The sequence below is a fragment of the Phycodurus eques genome, chromosome 2 (genome assembly GCF_024500275.1).
Source record: "Phycodurus eques isolate BA_2022a chromosome 2, UOR_Pequ_1.1, whole genome shotgun sequence".
Classification (NCBI taxonomy): Eukaryota; Metazoa; Chordata; class Actinopteri; order Syngnathiformes; family Syngnathidae; genus Phycodurus; species Phycodurus eques.
Window position 1 is genome coordinate 3,913,320 of NC_084526.1, and position 18,874 is coordinate 3,932,193.

At 39.8% G+C, this 18,874-nt stretch overlaps 2 protein-coding genes across 5 annotated transcripts in view; one reads left to right on the forward strand and one right to left on the reverse strand.

The window, feature by feature from the left end:
• The window catches only part of serinc4 (serine incorporator 4), a 55,914-nt gene extending 52,148 nt beyond the window's left edge, over positions 1–3,766 (forward strand). Inside the window, exon 11 of one of the 3 annotated variants that reach the window (XM_061664316.1) lies at positions 309–3,763. In XM_061664316.1, coding sequence (XP_061520300.1) covers positions 309–516 — 208 coding nt within the window. In that variant the 3' untranslated portion in view covers positions 517–3,763. Of the gene's footprint in view, positions 1–308 lie in introns of all 3 variants that reach the window. The other 2 variants (XM_061664335.1, XM_061664326.1) reach the window with 2 other exon arrangements.
• A 458-nt stretch (positions 3,767–4,224) lies between these two features.
• The window catches only part of adamtsl5 (ADAMTS like 5), a 97,788-nt gene continuing 83,138 nt past the window's right edge, over positions 4,225–18,874 (reverse strand). For both annotated transcript variants that reach the window (XM_061664357.1, XM_061664347.1), the window contains exons 12-14: positions 14,365–14,472; positions 12,105–12,176; positions 4,225–12,029 (exon numbers count right to left, since the gene is read on the reverse strand). In XM_061664357.1, coding sequence (XP_061520341.1) covers positions 11,695–12,029; positions 12,105–12,176; positions 14,365–14,472 — 515 coding nt within the window. In that variant the 3' untranslated portion in view covers positions 4,225–11,694. The remainder of the gene's footprint in view (positions 12,030–12,104; positions 12,177–14,364; positions 14,473–18,874) is intronic.

Genomic DNA, 18,874 nt, shown 5'->3' on the forward strand with positions numbered 1-18,874 from the left:
GTCCCTTCCCTCATTTTTTTATTTAAAAAAACAGAGGGCTATCTTTTCAGTATTTTAACTTTTAACCTCATAACCTTTTGATACAGGCTGAATGAATTTGCAACTGCCAGAGTTGGATTAAAAAAACAACAACAAAAAATCAAAAAAGCACACAAGGCACAGGAGAATAAATACTTTGTGCTATTAGCTGGTTTGTGCCTCACTGTTTTTTTTTTTTTTTTGGGGTGCATAAAAACCTCAGTGCGTATAGACATTCTCAATGATATAGTTTTGGTTTGTTTGATTTCTGAGTGTGTTGCCTCCTCCAGCTATGAGTCGGCAGTGCTGGAGACTACTTTCACCCACGGGAGTTGGTCTACTTTCTGGGTGAAGATGGCATCGTGCTGGGCCTGTGTGTTCCTCTACCTGTGGCTGCTGCTGGCCCCCTTGTGCAGCTGTCAAAATGATTCCAGACCGCGCCGCTCCCGCATCAAACGACGCTCACCGTCCTCCCGTCACGTCACCGTCAGCGTCTGACATACAGCACGGAAGCTGGGAGGTCACGTGATGCCGTGTCTAGGGGTATCAGGGATGGAGGTCACATGGTTCACAGGTCAAAGACTCTTATTACTGTGAGATGGTCCAATCAATGGGCCAATACGAGCTATGGTGAATCCGATAATGCTTGATGTCATGAAGTTAATAGAGACTTGACTGTATGAATTGCCAAAGTGAACGGAAGAGGTGAAGTGTCACGCTATATGGTGATGGCAAATACAGTGAATAGGTAGACTTTCTATATCATTGCAGAAACATTCTAGACTTGGCCACTGTGACATAACCTGTCTTCGTTTGTTTTTTTTAAAGACAATTTTATTTCATTTTTATTTCGAGCCAGAAGTTAGCCATTTTAGGTCTAGTCCTGGCTGATGTTAGGGATGACATGCTATCACGCTTAAATGACATAAGGCATGTACAGCTGTTTACTTTTCTTTGTGTATTTTAAGACTATTGAACATAATATTTTAGGTAAAATATTTTATTAATTTTACATGTTAACATGTTTTTTTTTTTTTTTTTTTCAAATGATCAAAGCTCTGACACAATGAATCCACTCAGTTTATACGATGCTACAATCAAGCAAGACATATATTCCAATCCTGTTCTTTCATTTGTAAAACAGAAATTGTAATTTTAACTAAAATACCAATAAGAAAAAACAAATACACAATTATTAATCATGTTTCTGTACTGAGTATGTGAAAAGGTCTTTTAATATTTCTGCTTCTTTAAACTGGTAATCAATATTTTAAAAAATGAATCTGTCTTGCTGTTATGAGGTCACCAAGAGCAGACACACAGCTCATCTTAACGTCGTAATGTTACACTGCCTGTGTTCGGAGTAGAACATCTGCACATTAGCCCCTCGTGACTCTGTGTCATCGTAATTGAAAACCTACTGATAATAACAGTCAAAATAATCAGTTTTGCTATGGTGAGTAAACATCTGTATGTCCACGATGTATCATATTTACATTCCAAATTAAGTGATGACAGAGGCTTTATAAAGAAACAGTTTGCCCTTGTTGTGTAGTAGAATTTCATATGAATATTAGCAAACATTTATCAACAAAACCTGTTTGCTTTGGCCAGAAGCTTAAGAAGCCTCGTCAATTAATATACAGTAAATGATAAACACTAACAGAACTTACTTGTTTTCTGACCCTTTATAGTACAGTGTAAATGTTACCAACACACTAAACTGACCGTTTTGTTGTAACAAAACAAAGTACCAATTTGTTTTATAATACAGACTATCTACATTATTATAAGAGATGAGTCTAAAACAATTTTAAGTATTATTTGAACTAATGTCCAAATTACATCAGAGCTAAAAACTTTATTCACTTTTGTCTGGCCAAAAGCCAAAGAAATATTCGTTTTGTGTTACAAATAGGATTGTAATCTTCTATGCATCATTTCAAGAATGACCGAATGACAAGGCAGCTAAAAAGGAATGCATGTAATAAAATATGAATAAATATGCAATGAAGAAGAATCATTTTCTAGTTCATGTAAATTCTAAGATACTGTATCTGTCATGTCCTGTGAATGACCGCTGATCAGTTCAGGGTGTGTACTTCGCCACGCACCCTTTACGCTCCAGCTTCCCTATGACTCAGAACTGTTGTAGGAAATGGATGGATGGATATTACTCATAGTTTAAAATGGTTTTTTTTCGTTTACTTAATTGTGCATTTGATTATGGCTGATTATGCAAATTAGAAGCCAGCAGGGCTCAATGAAAGGATAGCTTTGTGCCTCTTGCCTTCAGAAATAGTCTGTTCAGAATTTAGTCAAATCTGTAATTATTATAAAAACAACAAAACTTTATTCCAATAGAATTTTTGGTGATTCGTAATATGCCCAATCCCCATGTGATCGGGCGATGCGGTACTGCAGTACTACTACAATACGATACACATAAATAGTAAAGTTTACCCCCCAATTGGCATGTTCTCTCCGTGCCTGCGTGGGTTTTCTCCGGATATTACGGTTTCCTCCCACATCCCAAAAACATGTATGTTAGGTTAATTGAAGACTCTAAATTGCCCGTAGGTGTGAATGTGAGTGTGAATGATTCTTTGTCAATATGTGCCCCGTGATTGGCTGGCAACCAGTTCGGGGTGTACCCCGCCTCCTGCCCACAGTTAGCTGAGATAGGCTCAAGCATACCCACGACCCAAGTGAGGATAAGCGGTGTAGAAAATGGATGAATGGATATAATAATACAAAATATACAAGACATAATTCATTTTTATTAAAAGTCAATATATACCGAACCGTACCGAAAACCGCCACCACAAAAGCGAGATACGAACATTTTGTGAATCATTCCACCCCTCGGCAGTATGCTTCATTTTCAAACATTTTACTGTTTAAATACTGAGGTAACGTACTGTATGTCGTGAATCGAAATACTTCTTACCCTGAACGAACATTCCTGTTGAGGTTGATCAGTGTTATACAAATCACACTGCTACTGAAGGGAGCCCCAGCCTGTCTGTGATGACTTGCTTAGTTGCTAAAGAGCATTGGTTGATGAACAGCAGTGGTTCAGTATCTGTAGTTCAGTAGCAAATTTCCACCATTGTATAGATTTGTATACAATGTTTTTTTTGCAAATTATGCAAGTTTTCTGTCTGGTTTGTTAAACTGTGTCTTTAATGAATGGCAGTCAACTTTACACCTATTTTTTCAATAAAATTAACAATCTGAATTTTGAGACAACTCCATTAATGTTTGAATGGAAGAAAACTATACAACATTTTACCACAATTAGTATTATAGTTAACAAAAAGAAAAGAACAAAATGATTCAAAAAAAGATTATGAAGAACAGATGTGCAATACAGTGGAGTCACAGTAACTTTAGCTTACCATAAAGCTTGCCATACTTTTAAAAGGCTAGTGGGTTACAATCAGTCCATGATTGGAGAATGGATTCTGAATGCTATATCAACTCTTTTTTATTTCTTTTTCAATAAATAATCAGCCAAATTAGCTTCACTTCATTGCCAGTGGTGTCTGACTGGCCAATATAGAGTGCTAGGGTGCACACCACCATTTACCATATTATCTTGAATGAGAAGAAGTAATAAACTAGAAATGTTTCAAAATGTATCAGTATCTATTTTTAGATGAGCAGGATAAATATTATATAGTTAATGATGAGTGATTTTGTTTTGTTCATCTGCGTTGTCTGATTTGTACGGTGGCCTGGAAGTCCAAAACAATATAACAAATTGTGAAACACTTACATTTCTGAAAACAAATTAACAAAAGCCAAAACACTTTTACATTTCAAAAAACACATTAACAAAAGATGAAACAAATTACAAAAGATGAAACACCCGGAAAGGGAACATCCCATTTCACAGACCTTCTTAGAAATCCCACGCCCTTTCTCGGCAAGACCCGCCCCGCTTCAACATGATCCTAACCTTAACTGATCCTTAACCCCAATCCTACTTCTAAACCTAATCATAATTTTTTTTGTTTTTTGAAATTATATTTGGGATGAACATCTCGTTACATCTGCGCAGCCTACCCTTCCCGCGATGCAGGAGCCAATCATGTTGAAGCGGGGCGGGTCTTGCCGAGAAAGGGCGTGGGCTTTCTAAGAATGTTTGTGAAAGGGGACGTTCCCTTTCCGGGTGTTTCGTCTTTTGTAATTTATTCCGTCTTTTGTAAAAGTGTTTCGGCTTTTGTTAATTTGTTTTCTGAAACATAACATTTTTTTACATTGTTTTTGCACTTCTAGGCCACCGTAGATTTGGTACGTATTTCCACCCTAGACCAGGGGTGGGCAAACTTTTTGGCGCAGGGGCCACATTGACTTAAAATTTGACAGGCGGGCCAAGCCAGGACCAGATGCTTACATAAAAAAAGAAATAAAATAAAAGGCATTATAGTGTTAATACTTAAGAGTTACTTTTAATGGGAACAGTGTTGTTTTGTTGATCACTTTTTTTTTTTTTGCCAGTGCATCAAAGTCTGGTGTTAGTTTTGTTGTGGCAATTCTCAGAACACATCTGAGGTGTGAGATCAGCTGGGATCTGTAGGATGTTCTGTTGGTGTTCATCACACTAAAAGTCTGTTCACACACGTTTACAGCCAAACACCACCAGCATCCTCTGTGCCATCTTCTGGATTTTTAAAAAAATTTGTTTGCACTTAATGAAGCACAAAACCCATCCAGTCTGAGAGTTAAACTTCTCTTTTAAGACAGTATCACATTGGAGATCAGTCAGTTCCCTCTGCAGGTCCCGTGGCGCTATTTTAGGGTCTTGTGTGACCGAATCTTGGATAGCATTTTGTCAGATAAAGGTGTTTTGCTGAGCCTGCAAGCTTGATTTTAACCGCTGAGCCGTAGCCATCAGTTCCTGCGTTGATTGGCTGTTAGCATAATCAGCATGCTTGGTAGAAAAGTGACGGCTGATGTTATATTCCTCTAAAACCGCAATGGTTTCTTAACAAATTAGACATACAGCCTTTGACCGGACTTCAGTGAAAAAGTATTTAGTAGTCCATTTTATATTAAACACTTGGCACTCACTGTCGACTTTTCTTTTCTTTGGCCCACTCATGGTTGAAGAAAGGTTCAGAGCAGGAGCAGAGAAAAAACAAAACAGCCAAAGTCAAGTCAATGTATCACTGTACCTACTGCGCTACCTGGTGGAACCACTAGGCATTACAGGACAACCTGGTGGAACCACTGTGCATTACAGCACAACCTGGAGGAACCACTCGGCATTACAGGACAAGGTCAAATGAATGCAGTCATGATTTTGATATGATTTGGGCAATTCTGTACCAATCTTTGGCGGGCCGGATGGAAATGATCAACGGTCCGGATGTGGCCCGCGGGTCGTAGTTTGCCCACCCCCGCCCGAGACTCTTGTTGTGTTGTCCATACGTAGTTGCATGTTAGCGAAAGGAGCATGTTGAGGCACACCTATCCTGTGCCCAGAGCTGAATGGGCTCTATGTACGCAACATTTCCACGTTTCGTGTTCAGTGCCATGTGACCTTCCCGTTGGGAGGTAAACACATCGTGACAACTATAAGCTAGTCAAAGTTCAATCGCTGTCTCCTAGAGTTAAGTTATTATGAGTGACCTACGCAGAATACTCAGAGTCAGCTTGAAAAGGGTATTGAGTTTTAGGTCTCGTACCTCAGCAGTTTTGAAAGTAAGTTGGCTTACATTTGTATGGTTTGGTGTTGTCTGAAGAGCCATATAGAGATATTCAGTTACCTCTTTCTCTCCCTCTCTGGCTCTTATATATATATATACATACATACATACATACGGTGGGTACGGAAAGTTTTCAGATCCCCTTAAAATTTTCACTCTTTGTTATATTGCAGCCATTAGTTAAAATCATTTAAGTTAATTTTTTTTCCTCATTAATGTACACACAGCACCCCATATTGACAGAAATAAACCTGAATTTTCTTTATTCCCTTGACCTCATGATTCTCATTTGCTCTGACATGCACTGTGAGCTGTAAGGTCTTCTATAGACAGGTGTGTGGCTTTCCTAATCAGTCCAAGACCAATCAGTATAATCAAACACAGCTGGACTCCAATGAAGGTCTAGAACCACCTCAAAGATCAACAGAAGAAATGGACAGCAACAGAGTTAAATATGAGTGTCACAGCAAAGGGTCTGAATACTGAATGGCTGTGTGATATTTCAGTTTTTCTTTTTTAATCTGAAAAAAATTAATTTATTTTCTGTCAATATGGGGTGCTGTGTGTACATTACCGTGAAAAAAAATGAACTTAAATGATTTTAGCAAATGGCTGCAACATAAAAAAAGAGTGACAAATTGAAGGGTGTCTGAATACTTATATTATATATATATATATATATATATATATATATATAATTTAAAAACTAAACACAGATAATATATTGAGAGAGAGAGAGAGAGAGAGAGAGAGAGAGATAAATGGATAACACAATATATATATGGCAACAAGGAATGCTGGAACGCGACGACAAGGTACAACGAACTGGCGATGAGAAAGAATGAGACACGAGGTTAAATGCAAGGTGCAATTAGGGTGAACGAGGCACAGGTGGTGAAGATGCTCTCAGGACCAGGTGTGTGTGAAACAGTGGGGAAGACAAAAACCGGAACACACACCCATGACAGCGGCATAAATGGAATTAGTTCCAAAGCCTAACACCACCGTGTCGATGTGGGAACATTTTGGATTCAAGTCAGATGAGCACAGCCATCCCGCTAACACCAACGAGCTGGTACGTCGAATTTGTATGAAGTCGCAACAAAGACCGCACAACTTAAAACCTCAAAGTGACATAATCCATTTTAAACATGACCGTCCCACCTAATTTCTTCTGATGAGAACAAAAAATATTGTGGGACATTTGTTGTTTCCCGTCATCTTACAATTATGGAACATTTGCCCAACAATGCAAATACAAACGTGACAGCGTATATGGTGCACGTATGCTCACATTATATACAGTATAGCATACTCACTGTTGTAGCGATGTAGCCATTGAACATGTTGACAAAGCAGTGTTTAAAGAAAGGCTACAGACTTTTGAAAAGTAGTACAAATCTTCCATCAAATCAGGTTGCTTTGATCTACTTGCTGTGCTGTTATTAATGTTGCTATATTTTGCACTTTGTCTGAACCACCTGGAAACCTGATTGGCAGTATGTTGCCTGTTAAGGCATTAATCTGTACAATATTTTTTCAAGTGCAATTTTTGTGAACATTTTTGTGAGTGTTATATTAATATTTTTGATTTATGTAAGTTTTTTTGGGGTTCTACATTACAAAGCCAATGTTAAATATATTATTTAAATTAATTGGTTTTAAAAAGGATGTACTTGCATTATTATGCTCTAATACTGTTGTTTGTCGTGATAGTTTTGGAGAAAATATATCGTCCTAAAAAAAATAATTAAAAACTAAACACTGATAATATATTGAGAGAGATCAATGGATAACACAAAATACTGTACAAACAGTATAAAAAATAGAGTAACAACTTAATAAAAATCGACACTTTAGCGGGACAGCGAAGCAAGAACCATGATATAGCATAGTATCTGTATTCCGCGATGGTAAGTTGCAGGGACTCGTTGTTTCCAGAAGGTGTATCCTTTGAAAACTAGCCGCAAGTTTCAATATCTCCTCCTTCTTCGATAACCGATGCTTGGGATTGGATCTCTCTGGTCATGTGCCATTCTTCCAGTCTCAAATATGACATTTTTCCAGATATGACCTCGAAGCGCCAATTGTCCAAGTTCTCCTACTTAAAAGACGAGAGAGGTCTCTGATTTTCATCATAGGTATACTTCAACTGTGAGAGAAAATAATCCAGAAAATCAGATTGTGTGATTTTTAAATAATCTATTTGTATATTTTTTGGGATATCAATTTTCAAACAATCAAAATGTTTAACTCAATACTTTGTAATGAAACATTTGTTTGCAATTACCAAGGTCAAACGTTACCTGTAATTCTTGACCAGGTTTTCACACACTGCAGCAGGTACACTATATTGCCAAAATTATTTGCTCACTTGCCTGGACTCACATATGAAGAAAGTGACATCCTAATCTTAATCCATAGGGTTTAAAATGACATTGGCACACCCTCTGCAGTTATAACATCTTAAACTCTTCTGGGAAGGTTTTCCACAATGTTTAGGAGTGTGTTTCTGAGAATTTATGACCATTTTTCCAGAAGTGCATTTGTGAGGTTACACGCCCATGTTGGACGAGAAGGCCTGGCGCTCAGTCTCCGGTCTATTTAATTCAAAAGTGTTCTGTAGGGTTGAGGTCAGGATTGTGCAGGCGAGTCAATTTCATCCACATCAAATTATGAACCTTAATTTGTGCACTGATGCACAGATTAGGGGTTACCCCTTCCTGTTCCAACATGTCTGTGCACCAGTGCACAAAGCTAGGTCCATAAAGGCATGAATGAGAGAATTTGGTATGGATGAACTTGACTGGCCTGACTGGCCTGCAAAAATTCCCATAAACTCACTCCTAAACCTTGTTGAAAGCCATCCTACAAGAGTTAAAGCTGCAAAGGGTAAAACAACATAATCGTAAACCATATGGATTTAGAATGGGATATCACTGAAAATCATATGTAAGGCAAAACAGGTGAGCAAATAATTTTGGCAATACAGTGTATTTTCGCCCATTTTCCCCATCTCGATCCGTTATGTTTCGGGGTTGTCGCTGGCCAACACGGACTTTGAACGCCCTCCACAGGTTTTATATTGGGTTGAGGTCTGGAGACAGGCTAGTCCAGTACAGGACCTTGAAATACTTCTCATGGGGCCCCTCTTTAGTTACACGGCTGTGTGTTTGAGGTCATTGTCATGCTGGAAGACCCAGCCGTGTTCCATCTTCAATGCTCTTACTGAGGGAAGGTGGTTTTCACTCAAAATCTCACGATACATGGCTCCATTCATCCTCTTCTTAATATGGATCAGTCGCCCCGTTCCCTTTGGAGAAAAGCAGCGCCATGATGTTTCCACCCCCATGCTTCGCAGTGGGTATGGTATTGGGTCAAATAACTCATGAATATGCAAATTGCTTGGGTATCTCCTCACTCCCACACTGGCCCTATCGAGGTTTATCATTTACAACCCCAATTCCAATGAAGTTGGGACGTTGTGTTAAGCATAAATCTAAAGAGAATACAATGATTTGTAAATTACGTTCAACCTATATTTAATTGAATACACTAACTACAAAGACAAGATGTTTAATGTTCAAAGTGTTAAACTTTATTGTTTTTATGAAATAATCATTAACTTAGAATTTTATGACTGCAAAACTTTCCAACCAAGCTGGGACAGGGTCATGTTTACTACTGCGTTACATCACCTTTTCTTTTTACAACATTCAATAAACGTTTGGGAACTGAGGACACTAATTGTTGAAGCTTTGTAGGTGGAATTCTTTCCCATGTTTAAGTTATCCGTGCCATTGGCACCAACACAAACCCATACGATCACAGATGCTGGCCTTTGAACTTTGCGTCCATAACAGTCCGGATGGTTCTTTTCCTCTTTGGCCCAGAGTAGACGACGTCCACAATTTCCAAAAACAATTTGAAATGTGGACTTGTCGGACCACAGAACACTTTGCATCGGTCCATCTTTGATGAGCTCGGGCCCAGAGAAGCCGGCGGCGTTTCTGGGTGTTGTTGATAAACTGCTTTTGCTTTGCATAGTAGAGTTTCAAGTTGCACTTACGGATGTAGCGCCGAACTGTATTTACTGACATTGGTTTTCTGAAGTGTTCCTGAGCCCATGTGGTGATATCCTTTTTTTTATTGATGTCGTTTTTGATGCAGTGCCGCCTGAGTGATCGAAGGTCACAGGCATTCAATGTTGGTTTTCGGCCTTGCCCCTTACATGCAGTGATTTCTCCAGATTCTCTGAACCTTTTGATGATATTATGGACCATAGATGATGAAATTCCTTGCAATTGTACGTTGAGGAACCTTGTCCTTAAACTGTTCAACTATTTTCTCACACACTTGTTCACAAAGAGGTGAACCTCGCACCATCTTTGCTTGTGAATGACCGAGCAATTCAGGGAAGCTCCTTTTATACCCAATCATGGCACCCACCTGTTTTCAATTAGCCTGTTCACCTGTGGGATGTTCCAAACAGGTGTTGTCTTTTTTGCCACCTGTCCCAGCGTTTTTGGAATGTGTTCCAGCCATAAAATTCGAAGTGTCTTTGTAGTGTATTCAATTAAATATGGGTTGAACAAGATTTGCAACTCATTGTATTCTGTTTTTATTTATGTTTAACATAACGACCCAACTTCATTGGAATTGGGGTTGTACATAGCCACTCCCACCACACTTCAGCTGTACCGCCGGGTTCACGACCCTTGTCCTACATGCTTCCTCTCCTCTCCTTGTCCTATCTGGTCCTGTCCTTCCCTCACAGGGTGTAGCACTAATGCCCCATACCACACTCATATCTAATGTGTCATTGTTCTAGATGTATAAGGATTTACTTTTCACATCTTGTTTATAGTTAGTGTTTTAGCTTTTGTTGTCTTCTTTTCTCACTTCCCTCTTGAAACCTTGTTTTGTTCGACTGATCGAATCTGATTCTCAATAAATATCCATTATAATACTAAGAAGCAGCTTAAAAACTCCACTGTGACACAGTAAAACTGTTCAGCCATAAAAGGGATACAGATCCACCATTCTGCTTGACCTAACAGCTGAACAGGACACACACACACGCACACGCACACTCATAAATAAATAAATGCTGTAAATATACTTGCTGTGTTTGTGTACTGGATTTAAAAACAGACAAATAACTATAAATCGAACAGTGACTTTGAACTTTTACCTAGTATTGTATTGTTTTAAAATCTGTCCAAAAACGTAAAAAAAAGCAATTTCTCAGCAATTTTATGCTTGCGCACTACATTCACTTACATGCTGTGCATCTCCTTGGGGGTAAGTCCCCCTATCCATAAAACCTAGTGACGCCCCTGGGATGGACTAATAGATGCACTGCACTTGAAACTTGAATACCAAACATATGATTGAATAGTGAGTTAATTATATCCATTTCACTATAAAATACTGGCGGATGCTCGTCATGACCAAAGGGTCACAAAAGAGAGAACACTAAAGTTTAGTAGTCGCTTGAACTTGCCAAATGAAGTTGTTGATATTAGTTTGTTATAGATCATTTAGACATGCTTATTAAAATCTTACAAAATGTTTATACGTCCATTAGAAACCTATTAATCAAGTTATGATGATAGCCTTATTGTAAAGTGGTAAAAGGTGGATTTTTTCTTAAAGCTGTCAAAAATAATATAGTGCATAAAATAAACTAGATTTAGAAAAACAGCAATGAAATGGGCATTTTTCAGTCACTGCTCTTTGGTATATGTTTTACAGGTGGCTGCAGGTGTCCACCTAAAGTGCTCTGTATAATAGTAAACCATGCAGGCTTTTAAATAAACTTAAGAGTCTCTTTGGTTTCTTTGTGTGGAGAGTTTCATCTGGCTGTCATTTCTCTCCAGTGACAACGCTCTAGTATTCATCAGGCGTTGGATTGATGAACGTCCAGAAAAGCAAAAGCTGAACCACATCCTGTGTGTCAGTCCGTTCTCACTGCAGGATGTTTATGTCTTCTGTTGTTGCACAGCCTCTCCAGTTGCCACACTAGCTCGTCCTCTCTGGGTCTGTACGGTACCACGTAGCTGTCCTCTTCCAGCAGGATGCGGTTTAGCGTATGCTCATAGTTAATGTGTCGGCGCACCATCAGTATATATTGCTTGCCCTTCTCCAGGTTGGGGCAGTCACACACATTGGGGACCCAAAGGAACTCACGATGCTCAAGGCGGAAGCCGTTCCGGTAAGTATGAAGGATCTGGACGTCGTAACGTGTCTCCTCTCCTCTGTACAGCTTCCCCAAGACTCTGGCCCGAAAAACTGATTGGAAAAAGACTTACTTATATTCAAATTTAACTTAAAAAAACAAAATACAAGTTCAAAGCTAAACCTTACTAAAATCCTTCTGGCAATACTGCTTCTTCCGTTCTCGACGACCCTTAACCCTCCGGCATTTCCCACAATGTCCTGCAGGTAAAAATGAACAGAAATCAGCTCACATGTACTAACACAATATAAGATGAGAACTTAAAGGAGAAAGTGTTAAAAAAATACACCTCGCTATCAGAAATAGCCATACAGCAGGAGACTACTTCGGTGACTCAAGGTACAGAATATAGACAAAAGACACATTTAATCGAGTTATTAATCTATCAGAGCAAAGCAATGCAAAACAAATGTATTTATTAGGGATGTTCTGATCAAACTTTTTCCACTTCCGATCCGATATCGATATTGTAGCCTTGAGTTTTGGCCGAGACAAATATTGGTCTGATTCGATATCAGCAATAATCATACATACATTATTTACTTTGTAGTATGGAATGTTAGAAAAGTCTTGATGAAGTGATATTACTCAGAGAACAATAAACAACACGGGTACGAGGAAAAACTGACCCATTTACTATTAACAAATGGGTTACATAACATAACTTTAAATCTAAGAAGGTACTACAATTGAATAAAAGAAAAATTATCTTAGAAAACCTAAAACATAAATTCAATAAAGCCAATAATTTTTTTAATTACAACATAACCACTGCTTAACTTAAACATAAGCATATTCTACATTTGACTAGATTAAATATACAATAAATGAGAACTATGAAAAATAATACAAATTATACTTTTAAAGTGCAAATTAACAAAGTTAAATTCAGTTTTTTTTTTTTACTGTCAGTATATGGTGGGAACAGCATTTTCTTTCTCCACATGTGAGGCAATATACTTTTGAACTTCTTGATGCAACTGGGGTTTAGTTTTATCGACAATATCGTGGCGGATAGGAATCATGTAGCAAGACTTGAGGTGCTTAGCTCTCTGTGTGTGCCTTCATTGTTGGGATCGCTGTGCCTGCTGTGCACCTCTTGACCTCTGAGGGGCAGTGTGGTGCATGCAATGAGATTCACACTTGCAGTAACAAAGAAAGTAGAAGTCACAATCGAATATTGTTAATATAACTTGTTTTTCACATAGTTTGAATATACAGTATGCCAGAGAGTATTGTTATAGTGCCTGTTTGTATGTGTTTTTACACCGTTTGCGTACCAATATTCATTAATTTGTGAAATAAGTGCCGCAAGTTCAATGGTAGGTTTTGTTAGCTCGTCAGTTTTTTTTCTTTCTTGTGTTAGCTTTGAGCTAGCGATTTTTTTGTAAAAAAAATAACCAAGAAAGAAACGAAGTCTGTGATGTATTTGAACATTCAATACTTGTAATTCTTTTGTTACGTGTGTTTAATTTTACAGTGAACTGGAGTGTAAATAAACAAGCAACATTCACTTAAACAAGCAACATTCACTCTTACTCCTTCTTACTACTTTAGCACCTTAGCAACTTGTTGTGATCATGTGGGCTCTGCATGCCATCCGGACGCTGCTGGATAGAAGTGTAACATATGATTTATTAGCCAATTATCCATCCATCCATTTTCTAAACCGCTTATCCTCATGAGGGTCACGGGCGTGCTGGAGCCTATGCCGGCTATCTTCGGGCGAGAGATTGGGTACACCCTGAACTGGCCGCCAGCCAATCGTAGGGCACATATATACAAACAACCATTTGCCCTCACATTCACAGATACGGGCAATCTTTCAATTAACCTACCATGCATGTTTTTGGGATGTGGGAGGAAACCGTAGTACCCGGAGAAAACCCACACAGGCACGGCAAGAACATGCAAAGTCCACGCAGGCGAGGCCGAATTTGAACAAAACTCGGAACTCCTCAGAACTGTGAGGCAGATGTGTTAACATCGGCCACCGTGCCTAGCCAATTATTATTATTATTTTAAAATTAATAATAATTGGCTAATGAATCATATGTTTCAGAAGTGCGGCAGCGGAGTGGAGCATTGAATGGACTGCTTGTATAAGATCCAATCTGATCTAATACTCGTTTTTTTGCTAACATCGGACCGATTTACGATGTCAAAGATGAATCGGGACACCCCTATTATTTATATAGCGTATTTCATACACAAGGTAACTCAATGTGCTTTACATTATTAAAACCATTTAAAAATAAAGAACAAAATAAGACATCTTAAAAGCATTTAAAAACAAAGGCAAAAAAAAAACAAAACTGTCCTTCTGAATAGAATTGTGGGTTGGGAAAGTTTGTGCTGAAATTGGGTGAGATGATGTGATCTACCTACTTCCAGGCACGGGCTGAGGCAGCAGGTTTCTGTGGTTCTCCTCTCGTTCTAGGCGAGGCAAAATGGGATGGCGGAAAGGCTGCCGTGGTGGCTTCAGTGGCCTTACAACTGTTTGGCACAAAAGACATCAACTTGTCTAAGACAGTTGCTACAAATGTCGTTACACTTGTTTAGATTTTATTACATTTCACCTTGAGGGATTACATTCTTATATATTTGTTTCATATATACATTATCCCTGTACATACATACAGTGCTTAAAACATTTATTCGACTACCTGTGATAAAAACATGAAACATCATGAATTACTTTAATGCCAACTCTTTCAATTTTAGTGAGCTCTCTAGTTACCATTCTGAACATTAGGAATTTCAAACTGCCAGCTCACTGTGCTTCTCTGGTAAGTCGGAATGAATCAAGCAGAACATTCAAACCAATTTTCTACTCAGTAAGTAAAAAGCTATAATCCTAATCAATAAATAATAATAATGATACATACTGATGTATTAACCATTACAGAAACATCCAAATGATCATATTTACTCATGCTACTAAATTAAGGCAGCTGTGGCATAAACCTTGCACTGGGTGGTGGTCTAATGAATATGTAAAACACTGTACTGTAACCCCCTGCAGAAGGAATCTAATGTAAATTTACATGCAGTCTTGCATCATATCAGTCCATGTATGCATTATGAAAACCAGAGTACACACACACACAAAGTACACACACAAACCTGATCATTCAGGAATAAGTAATCAGTTGTTCTTGCATGTATTTAGGCTTAGAGTTAATATCCATGTGCATCCAAATGAGTGAGTAATAAATGACAAAACGTTTGCAAAAGAAAAACTGAATTCAAAGATTTTATTTGTTTGCCATATTGATCTCTTCTTCTTCTTTTCGGCTTGTCCCGTTAAGGGTCGTCACAGCGTGTCATCCTTTTCCATGTAAGCCTATCTCCTGCATCCTCCTCTCGAACACCAACTGCCCTCATGTCTTCCCTCACGACATCCATCAACCTTCTCTTTGGTCTTTCTCTAGCTCTCTTTCCTGGCAGCTCCATCCTCATCATCCTTCTACCAATATATTCACTATTTCTCGTCTGGACGTGTCCAAACCATCGAAGTCTGCTCTCTCTAACTTTGTCTCCAAAACATCGAACCTTGGCCGTCCCTCTGATGAGCTCATTTCAAATTTTATCCAACCTGGTCACTCCGAGAGAGCGAACCTCAACATAATTTCCGCCACCTCCAGCTCTGCTTCCTGTTGTCTCTTCAGTACCACTGTCTCATCCGTACAACATGGCTGGCCTCACCACTGTTTTATAAACTTTGCCCTTCATCCTAGCAGAGACTCTTCTGTCACATAACACACCTGGACACCTTCCTCCACCCGTTCCAACCTGCTTGGAGCCATTTCTTCACTTCCTGACCACACTCACCATTGCTCTGGACGGTTGACCACAACTATTCAAAGTCCTCCGACCTTGCTATCTCTTCTCCCTGTAGCCTCACACTTCCCCCACCACCCCTCTCACTCATGCACATATATTCTATCTTACTTCGGCTAATCTTCATTCCTCTGCTTTCCAGTGCATGCCTCCATCTTTCTAACTGTTCCTCCACCTGCTTTCACTGCAGATCACAATGTCATCTGCAAACACAATGGTCCACGGGGATTCCAGTCTAACCTAATCTGTCAGCCTATCCATCACCACTGCAAACAGGAAGGGGCTCAGGGCTGATCCCTGATGCAGTCCCACCTCCACCTTAAATTCTTCTGTCACACCTACAGAACACCTCACCACTGTTCTGCTGCCCTAGTACAGGTCCTGTATTATTCTAACATACTTCTCTGCCACTGCAGACTTCCGCATGCAGTACCACAGTTCCTCTCTGGGTACTCTGTCATAGGCTTTCTCTAGATCTACAAAGACACATTGTAGCTCCTTCTGACCTTCTCTCTACTTTTCCATCAAAATCCTCAAGGCAAATAATGCATCTGTGATACTCGTTCTAGGCATGAAACCATACTGTTGCTCGCAAATACTCACTTATGTCCTAAGTCTAGCCTCCACTACTCTTTCCCATAACTTCATTGTGTGGCTCATGAACTTTATCAGAATCATCTTTATTTGCCAAGTATGTCCAAAACACACAAGGAATTTGTCTCCGGTAGTTGGAGCCGCTCTAGTACAACAGACAGTCAATTTACAGAACACTTTGGAGACATAAAGACATTGACAAAAAACAATTAGGCAAAAAGATGCAGAGTCCTCTAGCACTTAGAGCAGTTCGAATGACTAATATTGCAATATGCAATGACCATTGTGCGAAGGGCGCTGAGACTTCAAGGAGTGTATGCGGTTTAAAGTTCCCACAGCTCTGCACATCACCCTTGTTCTTAACAATGGGCACCAGCACACTTTCTTCCATTCCTCTGGCATCTTCTCACGTGATAGAATTCTATTGAACAAGCTGGTCAAAAATTCCACAGCCACCTCTCCTAGATGCTTCCATACCTCCACAGGAATGTCATCAGGACCAACTGCCTTTCCATTTTTCATCCTCTTTAATGCCTTTGTAATTCCCCCCTTACTAATCCTTGCCACTTCCTGGTCCACCACACTTACCTCTTCTACTCACCCTTCTCTCTCATTTTCCTCATTCATTAACTCCTCAAAGTATTCTTTCCATCTAGCTAGCACACTGCTGGCACCAGTCAACCTATTTCCATCTCTATCCTTAATCACCCTAACCTGCTGCACATCCTTCCCATATCTATCCCTCTGTCTGGCCAGCCTGTATAGATCCTTTTTTCCTTCTTTAGTGTCCAACCTGGCATACATGTCATCATATGCCTCTTGTTTGGCCTTTGCCACCTCTACCTTTGCCCTATGTCGCATCCCAATGTATTCCTTTCACCTCTTCTTGGTCCTTTCAGTGTCCCACTTCTTCTTAGCTAACCTTTTTCCTTGTATGATTTCCTTTACTGTGAGGTTCCACCACCAAGTCTCCTTCTCTCCTTCCCTGCCAGAAGATACACCAAGTACTCGCCTGCTTGCCTCTCTGATCACCTTGGCTGCAGTGGTCCAGTCTTCTGGAAGCTCCTCCTGTCACCTCTTCCCAAAAAGCTGCACAACACTCGACCTATTTCAGCTTCCACCACATGGTTCTCTACTCTGCCTTTGTCTTCATAATCTTCCTCCCCACCACCAGAGTAATCTTACACACCACCATCCTATGCTAGTTAGCTACACTCTACCTTACAGTCGGTAACCTCCTTCAGATTACATCGTCTGCACAAGATGTAATCCACCAGTGTGCTTCTACCGCCGTTCCTGGAGGTCACCCTATGTTCGTGCCTCTTCTGGAAAAAAGTGTTCACTACAGCCATTTGCGTCCTTGTTGCAAAGTCTACCACCATCTGTCGCTCCAAGTTCATTTCCTGGATGCTGTACTTACCCATCACTTCTTCATCACCCCTATTTCCTTCACCAACATGTCCATTACAATCTGCACCAATCACAACTCTCTCTGTGTCTGGGATGCTCAGAACTATTTCGTCTAACTCCTTCCAGAATTTATCTTTCACATCTTACCTGTGGGGCATAGCCATTGATCACATTATACATAACACAGTCAATTTCAAATTTCAGCCTCATCACTTGATCTGATACTCTTTTCACCTCCAAGACATTCTTAGCCAACTCTTCTTTTCAAATAACCCCGACTCCATTTCTCTTCCCATCTACACCATGGTAAAATAATTTAAACCCTTCCCCTAAACTTCTAGCCGTACTGTCTTTCCACCTGGTCTCCTGGACACACAATAAATCAACCTTTCTCCTCATCATCATGTTAACCAACTCCTGAGATTTTCCTGTCATAGTCCCAACATTCAAAGTCCCCACATTCAGTTCTAGGCTCTGTGCTTTCCTCTCCTCTTTCTGCCGAAGAACCCGCTTTCCACCTCTTCTTATTCGACTTCGACCCACAGTATCCACAATTTCCACCAGTGCCCTGCAGGTTGACTGCGCCGGTGGCGGACATTGTTAACCCGGGCCACTACCGATCCGGTATGGAATTCTTTGGTTAAACGCTCATATTTGTTTGGCAAAGTTTTAAGCCGGATGCCCTTTGTGACACAACCCTCTGCATTAATCCGGGCTTGGGACTGCCCTACTATTTCCACTGGCTTGTGCCCCCGATAGGGCTCCATTGTTTGCCATATTGATCTCATTGTCATAAAATCCAAATGCTTATCTACCGACACCATGTTTTGCAATGTTAGATAGATTGTGCCAGAAGGCACAGTGCCTCAAGTGGTGGGGTTTAAATTCGCGATCCTGCACACATGTACTCAAGGTTTGTTGTGAAATAGAAAACAGATGCATTCATTAGCAGTAGCATGTACAGACTGTTGTCCATGTTTCCACCGATGCTAAAGGGACAATTAATGTTTTTCATTATTTGTGCAGCAGGAATCATCTCGTGCTCAGCAGA